This window comes from Netta rufina (genome assembly GCF_964035555.1).
Source record: "Netta rufina genome assembly, chromosome: 8".
In the NCBI taxonomy this organism is placed as follows: Eukaryota; Metazoa; Chordata; class Aves; order Anseriformes; family Anatidae; genus Netta; species Netta rufina.
In genome coordinates, this window is record NC_140131.1 from 6,311,801 (window position 1) to 6,328,661 (window position 16,861).

Consider the following 16,861-nt stretch of genomic DNA (forward strand, 5'->3'; position numbering starts at 1 on the left):
TAATTTTTACTCTAATTCTTATTCTTTGATGCCCTTAATTTCCAAAAATGTTTATGCTGGAACAGCTGAATGAATGTGAAAGTTGATTAGATTATTACAGCAGCCAGTGCAGCATTTAACATCAGAGCAAAGGACCACAGTGTAATTCCTTTTATCAAATGACAACGACAGCATGCAAATAATGAGCAGAACAGCCTGCAGACAGAGGGGCTGCTAAGTAGCAGTGTCTACTCCTTCCTCACCACCTCATAATGGGGCATTTGTATCTGAAGTCAGAAGATACAAAGGAAGGGAAGGCAGAGAAGGAAGCAACGCTGTCCCCCTTCTTCAACATGCACACAAACTAGACACAGTAACTGGAGTTTTTCTCCTTCTTAGACACTGGCATGCCGAGACAAATGACACACAAACACTAGGTCTCAAGTAAAAACATGTCACAGAAATGCAACTATGACATCCTCAGTAATACAAAAGTGATCATTAAGTAAAGCCTTCTCAATTTTTATACTGCAAAACAGCCTAAAAATCATATAAAGGCATTTACAAATGCAGTAAAATAAATTCAGAAGGGGCGGTTTTGGCCAGCAAAGGAAAAATTAGCATATGAGTCCTTTCAAGACCATCCCTTACATGAATGCCCTGTGAAAGTCCCAAGTCACAGCAACACTCTCAAAGCCAGCCCTGGCATGAAAACAGTACAGCTATTCCTGGGCACCTTGCTGGAGTTGTCTTTGTTGTTGTTGTTGTGCCCACAAGGTGCTGCACAAACAAAGCTCTTCAGTTCTCTGGTAAAGGGCAACAGGCTTCAGCTGTGCAGGCACCCCGTGGCATGCTCAGGCTCATTCATCGCTTGCTGCTATTCTGAGAAGTTGACTTTTTAATTTTGCAGATACACAAAAGGCAGAGCTGCCACCATCAACCTGGACCAGGTTCCAGAACTCTTACAGTGGTTACAACTTCCATGATGCTCAGCTGAGCATACCTGGTGTAAAATAGCCATTCATTAACCTAAAGGATTAACATGACTAATAAGAGCTACATCAGACCCTGTGCAAACGGATTTTTGTTGGCCTGTGCTGTGACACTACAGTCTGCTTGGTGAATACATTGCTAATGCTGGTGAGTGCAACCCAATGCTTCAATTCGTGTTCAAGAAAAAGATTTTCTCTGATCTAAAATAGCTGTTGGCACCTTTCTATCTCAACTCCACTCATTTGCTTTAGCAGTTCCCACCTACCCTCAATAATCTCCTTTTCATTTATATTTCCTTTTTTCCCTTCCCATCTGTTCTTAGCCAAACAGAAGCTACAGGCCTGATAGTAAAATTAGTTGGTGAGGTTCTTGGTTCCAACGACATGGTCATAATGTATTAAGTGCATGAAATGCTAAACGAATTAATGCTGGACCCTTTTCTGAATTATTTTTTGCATGAAAGAGGCCAGGCAGAGGGAAGCCATAGAGCCCCATCCGTGAGGCGAGGTGCTGCCCACTGGAATGACAAAGCAAGCAGACATTTCCACTTGTGACTGATGCCAAGTGCTGCAGCAGAAGGGGACGACTACTTATTTTTTCCGTTTCAGGAGATGGAACTTCAAGACTCACATGCTTGGGCTGCCTTAACGAGAAGCTTTTCAGCTAAGAGAAATATGAAAAATCCCCTCAGTGGAACCTACACCGAGCTGTTCAGCACCTTGCCCCCACAAGCCACAGCAGTACGGGGTATTCCTACAGACACAAGCAGCCTGCAGTATGAGCTCTGATACGTTACCACTATTAAAGGGCCAACTACGGGGATGATGCAGTTGTGCTGCAAGTCATTATTGATAAGACCATGCAGCCTGCTTTGCAGAGAGCATGGGAACAATCAAGGGAGTGTTCTCCCAAACACCTCTCTAGCACCCTTTTCAAGCAGCAAATGCAAGTCAAAAAGCTGGGCTTCTCCCACAAAATATTTCTGACCTGCCCAGGGTTTGACAGTCTTTCCTGTCATGTCTTTGAAGGTGGTTCTAAGTCAAGGTCCCACCAGTAAGTTACTAAATACTCATATTTGTCAGTAAATTCCCATTCACTTTTTATTTATGTGGATGCAAAGTACTTAAAGCTATCATAATGCTACCTTAAATAAAGGACAGCTATTAGCAACTTGATGAGGTCAAACCCCGCCCACTGCACTGTTACACATTCGAAGCACAGAACTCTATTTCAGAAGCCTGTAGAGAAAGTGTAGCCGTCAGAAGAACCATCAAAAAAAAGCTATCATTCTCAAAACCATGTAATTTCATTTACAAAATATCACAACTTCCTTTCTAAAGTAACTCAGAGTGAACAGAAGGGTGCCTTTCCTTACAGTATGTTCCAGCCCCTGACACCAGCCAATTCATATTATTTAGGAAGTGTATAAGTGCATCATAAGCGTGTATGATGCAGCTAAAGCAACTCTGCAGGAGGTCCGTATTTATTCTCTTTCTCAGTTATACTAGGTTACCCTGGACCTTAAATCTTAAGCACATCTACAAAATCCTTTAAAAAAACAAACACACTTGCATCCACTGATGTGACTGTCTCCGGTAATGATCCATAGTGTGTTGTGAATTCTTCACTTAGGTGTCTTCCTCTGATGAACAAAGCTCTTTGCTTATCAGTTTGGCAATCCCTTCTGGGCTCAAATAAAATAGTTTATACCAGGAAAGGTGAAGGAAAAAAAAATACTCCTGTGTTTGTTTACTGCCTTCAGTACACAATGAAGCCATTTCAGTGCTTTTACCAAAACCAGATGCAGTTAAATTCCTGATACATGCTCCGTGCCACTCGGTTAATCCCAGGTCAAAAAGCTGGTACTAGCATCCAGTCTCAGGGAATGCATATATATGTTGCTTGGAAGAGAGGAAGCTGCATCTACCTGGCCTCATTCCACTGCCACCAGTAACAACCAAGACCTGCCAAGTACCAAACACCATGCCAACATCCTGAAAGTTCAGACATCCTAGGCCTGCAGCCGGAAATGCAAGGACCAATCACCTGGGATCAATCTTGCCAGATGGATTTTCTTCAAGAGCAAATGAGCACATAGCCTTTAGAAAAGCAGCACAAACCCAGTCCCTACCACACAAATGTCCACAAAGAGACATAGAGGAGACAACTGTGGATGTAACTTAATCACACAACACATCTGTAGTAGATGCCATTATTGAGAAAAAAAACATGAAACTCAACATTCAAACTTCTGACCAGACTCAGTATCTTTGCATTGAAACACATCAGCAACTAATTTGGAATTGCCTTACTCATATTAACAACAACATAATGCTTCACTTACTATCATTGTGAGCAGCAGTTACATCAGCATCCAAAACTTCCTCAGACGAGACTGTGGCAGTCTTCCAAACAATCACTCTCCTCCCTTATATGTTTGATTTTGTACCCATCTTTCCATATCACACTTGCAGGGGTGTGTTATTCACTCAGTTCACCTGTTCTCTGTTCAGAATATCTACATGTATGTGGACTTCTCCATAGCTCTCACCTGTTTTAGCTACCAGCTTAACAAAACCAGGCTGGGTAAAACATATCCAAAGCTGTGATTGGGGTAGAACACCCCCAGAACCATGGGGATCACAGAGCCATTTCAAGCTGCTGCCATACTTGCGCTTTTCCTACAGAAGTAACAGTAGCATTTATTGTATTCCACCAGAGCTGATGTACTGAAGCGTATCTGGCAGCTCTGTATTAACACATCCAACTGCTTCAAAGTACCCATTCACAGGGACAGAAGTTCTCGTTTTTCCATTCACTAGACCTCCTGCCAGGCTTATAGCCAACAGACAAGGATAATCATGGGATTACTACCACAACAGTACAACTACTACAACTACAACAGAAATCATTAGCTTTCAATTTCGAAACAAGAAAGGGAACACAGCAGGGAGCTCGATGATGGAGGTGCCAAAGTAAAAACAGAACAAGAGAAACAACAGCAGTTAATACTTGCCTTAATTAACAACTTTACAATTTATTATACCTCATATACATACAATCTATAGTAAAAAATGCCATTTTTCCTTCAAAATCTCTCAGTTGTTTTACAATTAGGAAGCCTTAACACTAGACTAGAGCTTGAGGTTGAGCACTTCCCCTAGGAAGACAACTGATGAAGGTTCAGAGTGGTTTTGCACCCGACTGACACCTTATCCACACTGAAACTGGAGACGAAACTGAAGGGCAAACTGCAAACATTAAGCATCCAGACCAAACGTTTCAGCTGGCGGCTCGGAGGCCTGAGCTCTGCTGCTGCTACCTGCACATGCCAGAATCGCGTTCTGCAAATGGCTGAGTGCACAGAGGACAGGACTTGGTCTCCAGAAACAAAATAGACTCTGAGGAGAGAAGTATCTGGGGAGGGGCAGGAGTACACACAAGTTTGTGCTTCCAGGTTTGAATGCAGAATTCAAAATTCAGCAGGAAAAGCTAGTAAATAAGTGTGACTTGTGAAAAAAAAAGGAATCACTACGGATATGGACTTTACTTAAATAAACAAGGGGAGGGAACACTATAAATTTTGGTTCTAAACAAAAGCAGCAGCAAAACCAAAACTTTTCCAAAACAGAATCAATATCACTGTATGCAAGTCTTGTTACCATTCCAATAAAAAATACTGTATGTCTTTTTATTTTATGATGGTTTTTAAATAAACATTTACTACAGGACATAAGTAAGAAACATCAGAATTTACTTCAGTGTCCTCATGGCAAAATAAATTTAAACCAATATATAATGAAGAATGAGACTGTGAGGCAGTTTCAAATAGTTCGTAATTTCTAGTGGGATTCTCATTTACTCTTAATGTCTAAACTCTAAACTAACATCTAAACTCAAGGAGAGATGCAATACCTCTGAAATGAACAAACTTGGAAACATGGATGCGTCTGTAACAGTACCTAAACTGCTAACAGCTTCCATGGGATTACAACCACCAAACTGAAACCCTACAGCACCATATCCTGTCTCTCTGGCTGAATGACACTGAAAATGGCTAGAGCTGCAAATACGCTCATATATACTTCTCCCTCTCAAACACACATGACTTGGGGAAAAAAAAAAAAAAAGAAAAAAAGAGGAGGAAAGGAGGATGCATATTGAGATTGTGCATTACACAATGCTGCAGGAATTTATTGACATGCATTGATCTATGAAAGTTTCAGTGCTGTTTGGTATTACACACACCTTGAGCTGCTATACAGTATCTATTTCTACTGCATGTCTGAAACACAAAACAGAGCAAACACTGTCAAAACAACATTACACTTAAGCAGTGAAGTTTGGCTTCTGATTAAAAATCGTACAATAGCAAGCAGCTCTTTGCACAACTGCAATTGTAAGATATCAAATTACTATCATGAGAGCACTAAAAAAAAGAATTCCAAATACATTATGGAGAAGATATAAATTATGTATTTCTGTAGTGTAATTATACAGAACACCATTGCAATATACACACCTAGCTGCATTTATATCTGTGTATACATATGTGTTTTCATATATAAATATATATATGCACACACAAAAACAGAGCATTTTGTACCTCTCTCTGAGTAACACCATAATTAGAAAGTAAAGCATTGTAAATGAAGTGAGGTTTGGAAGGTTATTTGTTTCCCGTGTATTTGAAATCCATTATGACGAGATAATAGTACATTCCAAACCTGGCAACCTCTCTGGACAAGATGACCTTTGTTTTATCAAGATATTTTAGGAGACAAAGATCTTTTTCATTATTTCAGTTAAGAATTGGATTCAGTCACTGCAAAGGCATTTCAAATGACATGCAGAACCCTTTAAAATGCTATTTTCAGTACATAACCCTAACGCAATGCAATTTAACCTCTGGGAAACTAGTTTTAATTTCTTATTACTGGAACCAAATGCTTGTTTTTTTCTTAACTTGCAATAGTTTTTGAACTCTAAGGTCTAACAATAGTTAAAAGTGGAAGCCCATTTACTCCTCAAATATGAAACTTGCGAAAGGTTACATAATACAATCTTGTAATTCAGATACTAAAATTCAAAATTCAGGGATAATTTCTGCAATGCCTTACAACTCATTCCAGGCAAACACACACATACAAAAATCTGTACTACTTTACAATATGAATAGTATCTCCATAGTGTGGCAATAAACACACACTATAGGAATCAAACTTCTAAGGTACTTGGTTTGGGGGCATTTAACATTCTGTCCACAGTGATGCTCAAAATATTCTTTCTTATCTTTGAAAAAAGCTATCCAGACTTAGCTTTCTTAAGAAAAATTATTAGAAGCAATGCAATTACTGTTTCCAGGAGCTCTTCTAAGCATCCTACTACACTTATTGCTAAACAAAGTAGAGAAATATGTTAAGGTATGTGTTATCTCTATTCAATTTCTTAGGCAAAGACCTGGCGGAAATGCCAGGGCAGACGATAAGTAAAGGCTGCTGAATACAAAATTGCCACAGGGAGAGTCTTCCTTTTGAAATCATTTTTAATAGATAGCTTTCCTACCTGCTAAGGCATCCCGATAAAGTTGCACAAAATGGTTAAAGATATCCTTGGGCAAACATTTCTCATCAGGCAAACACTGCAAGAGAATGACTATCTCTGACTGCCCCACCGCGTGCATTCCTTTTGTAGTGAAACACCAGCACTTTCTGTTCACATCTGCAGAAAGGAAAATTGTATCAGAACAGAAAATCAGAATTTCACAAAAATATGCCTAAATTCACTACAAAAAGACAGTTCAATAATCAGTTTTACAGCATATTTGGTTGTGATATCTGTCACATGGACACATTTAGATTCTAAATCTGGCATGCAGGCATATCCAAACCAAAAGCAGCTCAATAATTCCCAGTTGGCAGCTAGGGAACAGCCAGAGCATTACAACTCCCAGTCAGATTTTGGGATTAACTCCACAGAGCAGACTTTTAACAGTTTCTGTATCCAAATTAAAGGGCGGGATTTAAACGGGAATGAAGGAACCTGAGAAAAGGCGAGGCTGTTGGCTGTGCATATGGTGACCCTGACAGCTACACAAATTTCAGACAGTGACATCTTTCTCATGAGGTGGATCGCCCAATCACTGTGTTCTTCTTCACATGGATGTTAATGATGACACATGCTCTAGGCTTCAAAATTTGTTTGTTGAGGATACTATGTTATCAGAATAAAGTCTTTCATCTAAATATATATATGTAAATGTACTGCTATTTAACAAGATGCTGAAAGGTTTATAAACAACATGTTAGTTTATCATATGAACTTTTCACAGAACCGAATCATTTTTCTCAAAAATTGACCTTTTGAGTTGTTCACATCTTTCTATGTAACAGAGATCAACTGAGGTACTAACACAAGAAGCCATCTATATGCCTCTTCGTTGTTCCTCCTTCTTTCAGCACATGGACACACACACATGCGCCTGTACAGTATAGAAAAGGATATGAGATGTGCAGTAGCACAGAACTTGCATATTACTATGGGATCCTACATACTCTTCCCAAGATGGGTTGACGGTGAAATGAGTTAAGCAACCAAGGGAAAAATAAGTGATGTAATATTCTGCCCTACCAAGTTGGACAGGAGATACCTGTCTACAAAACTGATTGGCGGCTCTATCAGTCTAGTTTATATTTGCTAAACAAAACTATATGTATCAATGTCAAAGCACTGGAAATAAAAATATAATTTAATTTAATATGGCTAAGTACAAAGTTTTCAGTCCATGCACACTTTCTTAGACTATACTACCAAATAAAAATGCTGCTTTTCCTAGTAATAATATATACAAAATTTCCCCTCATATCCCAAGGCTTATTTAATTAAAAAATAAAAAAAATAAAACCAACTTACAATTTACAATTTTTACCATAGACAGCAAATTAGCATTTAAAACAAATACAAGAGGGTCAGGGCCACCATCCTCCAGTTGCTGCATGACAGAGATCTGAGAAGGCCTCTCTTCTACTGCATAGTCTATAAAAGAACAGGTAAACACATAGTAAAGTCCTCAACTTAGTTATACAGTACTCGGTATTATAATCAGTTAGCCCAGATACTGATGCTTTTTCCTTTTGACATTTAAAAAAAAACTTTAAGTATTGCTGATTTGATTGTTTCCTAAGCTGGTATTTCCAAACTTCAATAGCATTTATATGCATAACACCTGTACATCCCTCAGAAAAGTACAGCTTGTTTTATAAATCAAATTTTTTTTTAGTATCAACTGGAGGAGAAAATGGAAATCAAATTGAGAAATGTGTCATGATGTCAACTGAAATCTCCAGATGACAAAGAAGTTGGCAATTGCTATTTATGTCACAGTAAAGCACAGGACCACCAGTCCTGCACTACAAACACAACATATGGGCTACCCCAATGTCACAGAACTTAACATTTTCAGTGCATTAGCTAATGGGAAGATAACAAAGGGACGGTAACAAACTCTATATAAAAGTGTTTTTCAGAGATCATAGAAGGTCTAAATGTGGTGTAAAATGGATTCCAGCACGAACATTTGAAGATGTCTATAGTTCCCCTCTATGACTAGATCCATAAGACTACTAAATTAAAATTTGTCATCCATGTGATTATAATCTATTCTGCATTTAAGATTTAACAAAAAACAGTTACAAAGATAAAAACAGGTTTTGATAAAATTATATTACCTTTCCAGTTCGAATTATCTAGAAAGAAAGGTAATTTTGCTTTCTAATGTTTAAGTGTTTTTGGAATGTTTTTAAATAGAATTAAAATATTGGAAGTAAAACACCGCAAAGAATAGAACCATAGAAAAATCAAGAAAATCCAGTATGTGACAGCATATGAAAAAAAATCAACTTAGCATACAAAATGTGATTTACATGAGGTTACCTATATAAAAGCTAAAAGTATAGTGTAGTTTCACTCCTCCTTTTTGTGGAGGAGAACGAATAATCAGGCACCCACATGAACAGCTAACACAGGATGGAACAGATTTGTTTTGAAATGAAATGCTGCTTGCATTTTGGTTTTGACAATATCCTACAGTAAAAGGTTGCTTCCGGCTTAACATTAGAAATGCTCTGTACCAGCAAAATATTTAAAAGGAATATCTGTATATAAATAATGTATGCATATATATATATATATATATAAAAAAAAAAGATGAAAAAATAAATTAACACCAGGAACATATTAAAGAACATCACAAATTAGACTGGAGAGCAATTGCCTGATGAACAAATATATACTTTTTTTAACCTTTTGAAAATTAGTTTTTCTTTTTCAGAATCCTCCACTACTTGGATACTCTGGAAGGCTATATCACAATTACTGCATGCTTCACTGCAGACCAAGATGTGAGATAGTGCTGTTGCATTCAGTGCTCTGGGATGCCTCAGACAGAACAGATATTCCAAGAGAATTTCAGAGAAGGGAAGCATGAATATTCAGAAGGCTAATTAAAATGTATCTCTGTATGAAACATTCCCTACAGTTCAATTAGTGAAGAAATTAGCCCATATTACTGGACTGAAGTTAATTTTCCTTTTGCTTTGTATTTTACTTCTTACAGTAATTTCATTGCAACATGAGATTCTTCCTCATTGCTAATAAGGATCAAGAGTGCAAATGAGTGTCATGACATTTAGTCACAAGTACTTGCTGTGAATTTCTTCAAATATTCAGCATATTGCCATTGTCTTATTTTTAAAATAAATGTAGTAACTATTGGGTTAATTGCAACTGGTTAGTATAAAAGCTAGCTATCAACTTATCTCCCTTACCTCCTTTCACTCCAGTGGAGATGAGAATTGGAGGAAGACCATCTTCAGGAATTAGATTCATTGCACTGCCAACAGGACTGCCAACCTGAGTTATACTTCCCGAGAATACAGAAGCATTATCAGTCTACAAGAAGCAAACAATAACAAAAGACAACATTACAAATGCAATAATGATAAACATTTAAGAGCTCACTGACTAGATTACTAGACGTAGGTGAAGGACTTCTGTGTCTGCCAGAGAACCAGAAGCATCAAGTAATCTGGCTCTTTAAAAATAGATGATAATGATGATTATTCCTGTGTGCAAACTATTACTACAACGCCTGCTTAGACAGAGACTGTATGTCCTTTCTCTAGCACCACACATTCCCTTTTCCTTACTATATGTACATGTAAATGTACATTTTAACTTGGTGAAGCCTCAATGCCACTCACACAGGGTATGATGTATTTCATACCACTAAGATTGCACCTACATTTTCATGCGTAAATCATTTTATGAGAAGTCTCAGGCAAAGTATGTTTCCATTTCATGCTATGACAATCTTCTGTTTGAAACTCCCTACTGACCATGACTCTGCTTTTTTAAAGACCTGAGTTACACAAATGTGCTTTATACACAAGGCTGTACAGCCAAAAACTTGGAATCCACCTAGCACACAGACTTCAAACATTGCTTAGCACTCTGTCTCATAATAGTTCATTTCAGTCCAAAATTATTTGGCTGTTTCAGCACTATGTAAATGTCAAAATAGGTGAGGACGCTTGCTGTACAACACATGAAGTCAAGCCTCAACAGATTTCCCACATCAGTCCTCCTGAAATCACAGAAGCTAATATAATATTCATGACCAAAACAGGCATGGTATTTTGAGCAGTGAATAGCATAATGTCTCCTTACTTCTGCTGATAAAGTGTTGTTGGTCACGGGCTTTGTTGGATCATGTGATACTGCTAAAGTTCCTGTAGAAGTTGTCCCAGCTACTGTCAATTTTGCTGCATCAGCAACCTCTCCATTGGGTAATATCCCATCAGCAAACCAAACACGCCTTTGTTCTCTAGGTTGAGCCACTAGAGAGAAAAAAAAATAGTATTTAACATCTCACAGCAACACTGACTGGAAAATCTGGACACAGAAGAGAAAAACTGTAAATTAAAAATAATGAAATGTGGATTGGAAGGGACTTAGGACATCATCTGCTGCATTGCCTATGGCGGCAACATGTATAAACCGAGCACTCCTCTGCTGAGAATGGTTTACCTGTCCTTAAAAACCTGATGTCTCTGCTGAGGGCAGGAATGTCACAACTGGCATTAGTTAGAGTACTTGGAATGGATGAAGTGCAGATATTCTTACCAACTTCTTACTGCAGCTAAACTGAAAGAAAAAAAAAAAAAAAGTACTCTTACCTTCTGCTCCAGGATGCTTTAAAACTCCCACAGGTACCATGACGGTGGGAGGCGGAGAGCTCAGGGCGCCTGAGGCCTGAGCCTGCTGCAAAGGAGGGATAGTAGAACAGTATTCAGCGGGATTGTTAGGGTTAGGACTCTGGCTTGAGGCACTCATCATGTTCTCCCAGGCTTGAGCTAAAGCAAACAAAGAACAAGAAACATGAACAGACAAAAGTACCTAAGAGTCCAAAACACCACATTAAGTTCTCAGCTACAGCAGCTCCAAATTCTGACACCTTTCAAAGACCATCTCTCTTAATTTAAAAGCTGAGAGCATAATTAAACAACGAAATGCATAGCAGGAAGAGAAAGAGCACTCAGCCTACACAATGAAACTATCAGTTCATACACAAATATTTTCTGAAAATGATAACAGAACACTTGACCTGAATGTTGCTTAGTTTCCTGTGCCTCACTTTGGTTCCTCTTCATCAATGATTTCATTTAGAACTCAACTCAGGTATATCTTTATCACATTGTATTCCATCATACATTACAGATGGAAAATGGATAGACAGGCATTCCTTCTACAAATATTTTATAACCTTCAGGACACTTGAACAGATTCATCTTTTGTATATAAGAAAAAGCACCTTGCATTTCTTTATATTCAAGGCAGATCACTACGGATCAACAACTTATATTCCTAACTATCTATAAAAAAATGAAAGCTTATTCTATTAATTCTGAAGGAGTGACTTGAGCCTTAATTCAATTGCCCAAACTAGAACACACAAAATTCCTCTGTCAACAACATCCATCACAGCAAAACCTCTCCTGGAGCTAGTGAAACAGACTGCACATCACTACTCCTTTTTCATCTGTAAGAAAGGCTTATAGCTATGCAAGGTACCAGCAAATTCAAATGTGAGCTAGTACATTCAACCACATTAGTTTGTTACAAATAAATGCATTCTTCCAATCAGGCATAAACATTGTGCCATCTGAATTCTCAAAGCAGCTAAAAAGCCTGAATAAAATCACATACATCTTTGGGTTCCTTTGGCTATGAAATGTCAGAAAGCCAACATGAAGACTGAAGAAAAAAAAAACAACCAGAACACAACAGAACATGAAACTTCCTGTTTCTTTCCATCAATATGCAAAATCAATAGAGTGAAATACCTATCAATAGAAAAGTTATTGACATTTGAGAAGAAAGATTAATTAAATACATTGAAGTATTTTTAACAGCAATTCCGTATTCATTTAGAGCATAAGTCCCCCCAAAAAGGACGCGTTAAATATGCAGAAAAAAGTTACATCACTAGAATCCCATTATTAAAAAACTTATAGCAGGGTAAAAGAACATTTTTAAAGCCTTCTCTTGAACAAGCAAAGTGCCAACACAGCATATCTACCAATTCAAAATACAGCAAAAGTGGCACTAGAAGCTCCTTAATTATGTAGCCTGTCCATGGAAAAGTATCAGACAGCACACAACCCTTCCTCAACATCCCACTAAAATACAAAGTGGGTACTGAGCAACCAAATGAAATAACTTTTAAAGTGCCATTCCTACCCCAACTCTCAACCCGTGCAGAGATGCTTAACCTGCTGCATTGAGTGGAGAAAAAAATATAATATCTATATATATATCTGTACTGACAAAGAAACTGCAAGAATTTGGAGAGATCAGACACAGTCAGGCTACAGGGTACATAACCAGTAACCACAAAGCACTGCAGCAGGAATAGAAACACAGAGGTAGCCCAGAGGCAAGTACACCTCAGTATGCAGACAGCACTCTCCCTACAATAAACCAAGCAGTGGTGTCACTCTTTGCTACCATTAATGTGTATCCATCTTGGCAAAAGGACAGAAAGGCTTTTAAAAGGAAATCATTATAACATGATCAATTTTATTATGCCTTTTTACAAGAACACTTCTGGTTTCAACTGAAATATTTTCAGATTCCTCCCTTCCCCCAGCTGAAAACAAATCCTACTCATCACCAAAAGGAGCCAGTTGTCTGCTGCCAGGTGTGTACTTCCTTGTTCCTGTACACCTTGAAATATGCTATTTTCTCCGATTCAAAAAATGCAGTATTTTAGCACCCTTTCAACACTGCTATTGTTGGTACTTGCTCTTAATTTCTAGATATTACAACCTACAATCGCCTGTCACCTTACATAGTTGGCCTATAGGGTGCCACTAGATAAGAAGGACATAAGACTATTAGATAGTGTCCAAAGGAGGGCTATGAAGATGGTAAAGGGTCTGGAGGGGAAGATGTATGAGGAGCAGCTGAGGTCCCTTGGTTTGTTCAGCCCAGAGCAGAGCAGGCTGAGGGGAGAACTGTTTGGACAACGTTCTCAACAGATGGTTTGGTTTTGGAGTGGTCCTGTGTGGAGCTAGGAGTTGGACTCCTTGATCCTTGTGGGTCCCTTCCAACTCAGGATATTCTGTAATTTTATGAATTATGGATAAATAGTACTTTCCCAATTTCTCTATTGTGCATAATCTAGAAGAGGGACAACTGCAATACTCTTCTCTTCAGTAACCCATACAAGAGTCTTAACAGGTTATCCACTTACATATCAAAGACAGAGAGTAGGCTCCTGAATCAATACAAATACCCAAAATCACAGTTTCATGAAACCTGGTATAGCATTCACAACCAAAAGTTTCCAAATGCATGGCAATCTTACCAGTTTTTGCCTTTTGTTATTCAGATTTAGTTGAGGAGTCCTAACTCCCAACAGGGATTCCAAGATTCTCAAGTGCTGATTTAGTATACTTACCAATACAAGTAAAGTATTGTAATTAAAAAATAAAAATAAAAATCATCACTGCAACCCAACATGAAGCCAGCGAAGCTCTGCATTTCAGATTCTCTTTCTACTTACCATTCATTAGTACCGAATGGCAGATTACACACACTCTAGCTTCCTTTCGATCCATGTAAAGCAACTTGCACTTCAGGCTACAGCATGCTGCACAAAAAACCTGAAACCGAAGGGGAAAACAGTTAAGCGTCATTCAAAAATACGCAATGACCTGATGAATTCAGATAAGAGAATATCTATAAAACTCTAGACATGTAAAATAAGGAGACAAATTATCCATATTTTCCCATTAAAGCCTCCAGGAGTAATATCTACCCAAGACTCCCTTCCTACTAATTCTGATGATGTAGTAGTAATTTGGAAATTAATTCCAGTCTTAGAGCAATACTTTCTGGATTCAAGTATGTTTAAATACACAAGTTTTCTCTACGTAATAGATTACTGTGGCACAGATGAATTCAAATAAATCATTTTTATTTGCAGCAGGGCAATTCATCTATATTAGCAACTCTGGTTATTTAATCTCTTAATATATATTCCTCAGTCACATGAGCATTGATAAATCAAAATGCTTTAAGTGTTCAGTAAAACAAGACAAAAATGGCATCGGTACTGCTGGAAATCTTGCTTCATTTATTAAAAAACATAAAATCCTCCTATTTACTTGATTACAAACACTAAAGCATCACAACGCTAGAGAGAAATCAGAAACTGCATTTTATGCACACTGGCTGCTAAAGGGGGACCTAGTTCAAAATCCTGGAGAGACAACTAGGTGCAGAGATGCAGTTGCATTACTAGCACTTCTCACCTGATCTGCCTCTAACTGGGCAGGGAACAGCGTTGAGGCTTCATCCAAACAAGCAGAATCACAGAACGTAAGCACAGCTTGTGTGCCAAAACAAATGCTTGAATACAAACATGTTCCTACAACAGCACTTGCAATCTCAAAAATCACATAGAACAGATAACACAGGGTGTTTCAATGATTTTTTGTTGTTGTTTTAAATATTATTTTTTTTTCCAAAGGAAACCAACAAGATTTTCTCAGGGTTGTTAGTCAGGTAACATGTGGAGGAAGATACTGATGAATACTCATTTCATGCAGAATGATAATACCACATTTGGGAAATCCAGAAACAGCAAGAGCTACAAAATGAATGAGTCCAGATACCAAGACAGACTTTCAGATTTTACATTTAGTTGGATTTTATATGTATAGTTAACTATGTGTTATTACAATTTGGAATGCTTCCTTAATTCTTCCATCATCGCTTCAACAGCAGTGCTTCTGTAACACAGATAACAAACTACAGAAGATTCTCATATAAAAATGCATATAAACCTAACTAAATTTTAATCAAGTTGATCACACCAAATTATGACCACCTTCCAGGCAACTTCAGTCTTTTAATGGCAAATGTTTAAAATAAACACATATAAAATAAGCTCCAACTTTCATTGTCAGAGCTGGAAATCGAATATGTATAAAGAGCTCACCCTATCTCATTTTACTTAATTTTAATGTTTCCTAATTATGTCAATGTAAACATTTCAGAAACAAAAGTGTGCATATACTAACATTTTTATGCCAAAAAAAACTCAAGCCTTCCACATACACGAATTAAAAAAAAAAAAAAAAGTACTTCAAAAATCTGATTTCTGCATTTATACCTTAACCCAGTTTACAAGATTGCTAGGCAATATTAACATTAATATCACAGCATAGTTTAGAGGCATTTTTTTCATTCCAGTTCTCTTGGAGAAACTTCCAGTTGAAAGTTCAATATTGAACATGGAAAAATCAATGTCTTAATAATAAATGACTGACTACACCAATTAATAGCTAATCTAGGACGTTTTATCAAACAATACATTGTGCATTCAGCAAAGCTCCCGAGTGCAACAATCCCTAAGACCTAAATATTGAGAGTCACAATGACAGAAAATCAACACCCTGCTCTCCTAGGCTGTACCAGCTTTCTGCCAGCAGTAATCACAGAATGGCTGAGGTTGGAAGGAACCTCTGGGTCCATCTGGCCCACCCACAGCAGGGGGCCCAGGCTCACGTCCCCGCAGCTTTTGCAAGATCTCCAAGGAGGAGACTCCATGACTTCGTTGGGCAGCCTGTGCCAGTGCTCCATCACCTGGACAACACAGAAGAGCTGCCTGATGGTTAGACAGAACCTCGTGGGTTCCAGTTTGTGCCCGCTGCCCCTTGTGCTGGCACTGGGCACCACTGAGAAGAGCCCTGCTCCATCTTGTTGGACCCCTCCTTCAGGCATTCACAGACATTGCTAAGACCCCCCTGAGCCTTCTCTTCTTCAGGCTGGACAGTTTCAGCTCTCTGAGTCTCTGCTCACAGGACAGGTGCTCCAGGCCCTTCACCATCTTGGTGGCCCTACACTGGACTCTTGTCAGCATACCCATGTCTCTCCTGTACTGGGGGCCCAGAACTGGACACACAGTATGTTAGGTGCGGCCTCACCAGTGCTGAGTAAGGGCAAGATGCAGGGGAAGGACATAATCCACTAAAACTGACAACTCAGTCTTGTTATTAACAATCACCAAGTCATTTATCTCAGTATCTCATGCTACAAAAAGAAATGACACAGCAGTGTCAAAGTACATTTTTATGTTACTAGGGTTTTCAGGTTGATTGGGGGTGTTAAATCATTAGTTGTTTAGAGTTTAGGTGATTTTTTAAATATATATTTAAGTGGAAAATACAGTTTCAGTTGTTAGTAAAAAGACAACATACAAATTTTCTGTTTTTCCTATTAAGGATAATTGTTTCATCTGACAATGCAAAATACATAAATA

At 38.2% G+C, this 16,861-nt stretch overlaps 1 protein-coding gene across 2 annotated transcripts in view; it reads right to left on the reverse strand.

Annotated features, from left to right (window-relative positions):
* Positions 1-16,861, reverse strand: part of ZFYVE9 (zinc finger FYVE-type containing 9) — a 56,029-nt gene that overhangs the window by 12,215 nt on the left and 26,953 nt on the right. For both annotated transcript variants that reach the window (XM_084291582.1, XM_084291581.1), the window contains 6 exons: positions 14,099-14,198; positions 11,208-11,384; positions 10,699-10,868; positions 9,798-9,921; positions 7,885-8,007; positions 6,538-6,693 (listed from right to left, as the gene is read on the reverse strand). In XM_084291582.1, the coding sequence (XP_084147708.1) occupies positions 6,538-6,693; positions 7,885-8,007; positions 9,798-9,921; positions 10,699-10,868; positions 11,208-11,384; positions 14,099-14,198 (850 nt within the window). The remainder of the gene's footprint in view (positions 1-6,537; positions 6,694-7,884; positions 8,008-9,797; positions 9,922-10,698; positions 10,869-11,207; positions 11,385-14,098; positions 14,199-16,861) is intronic.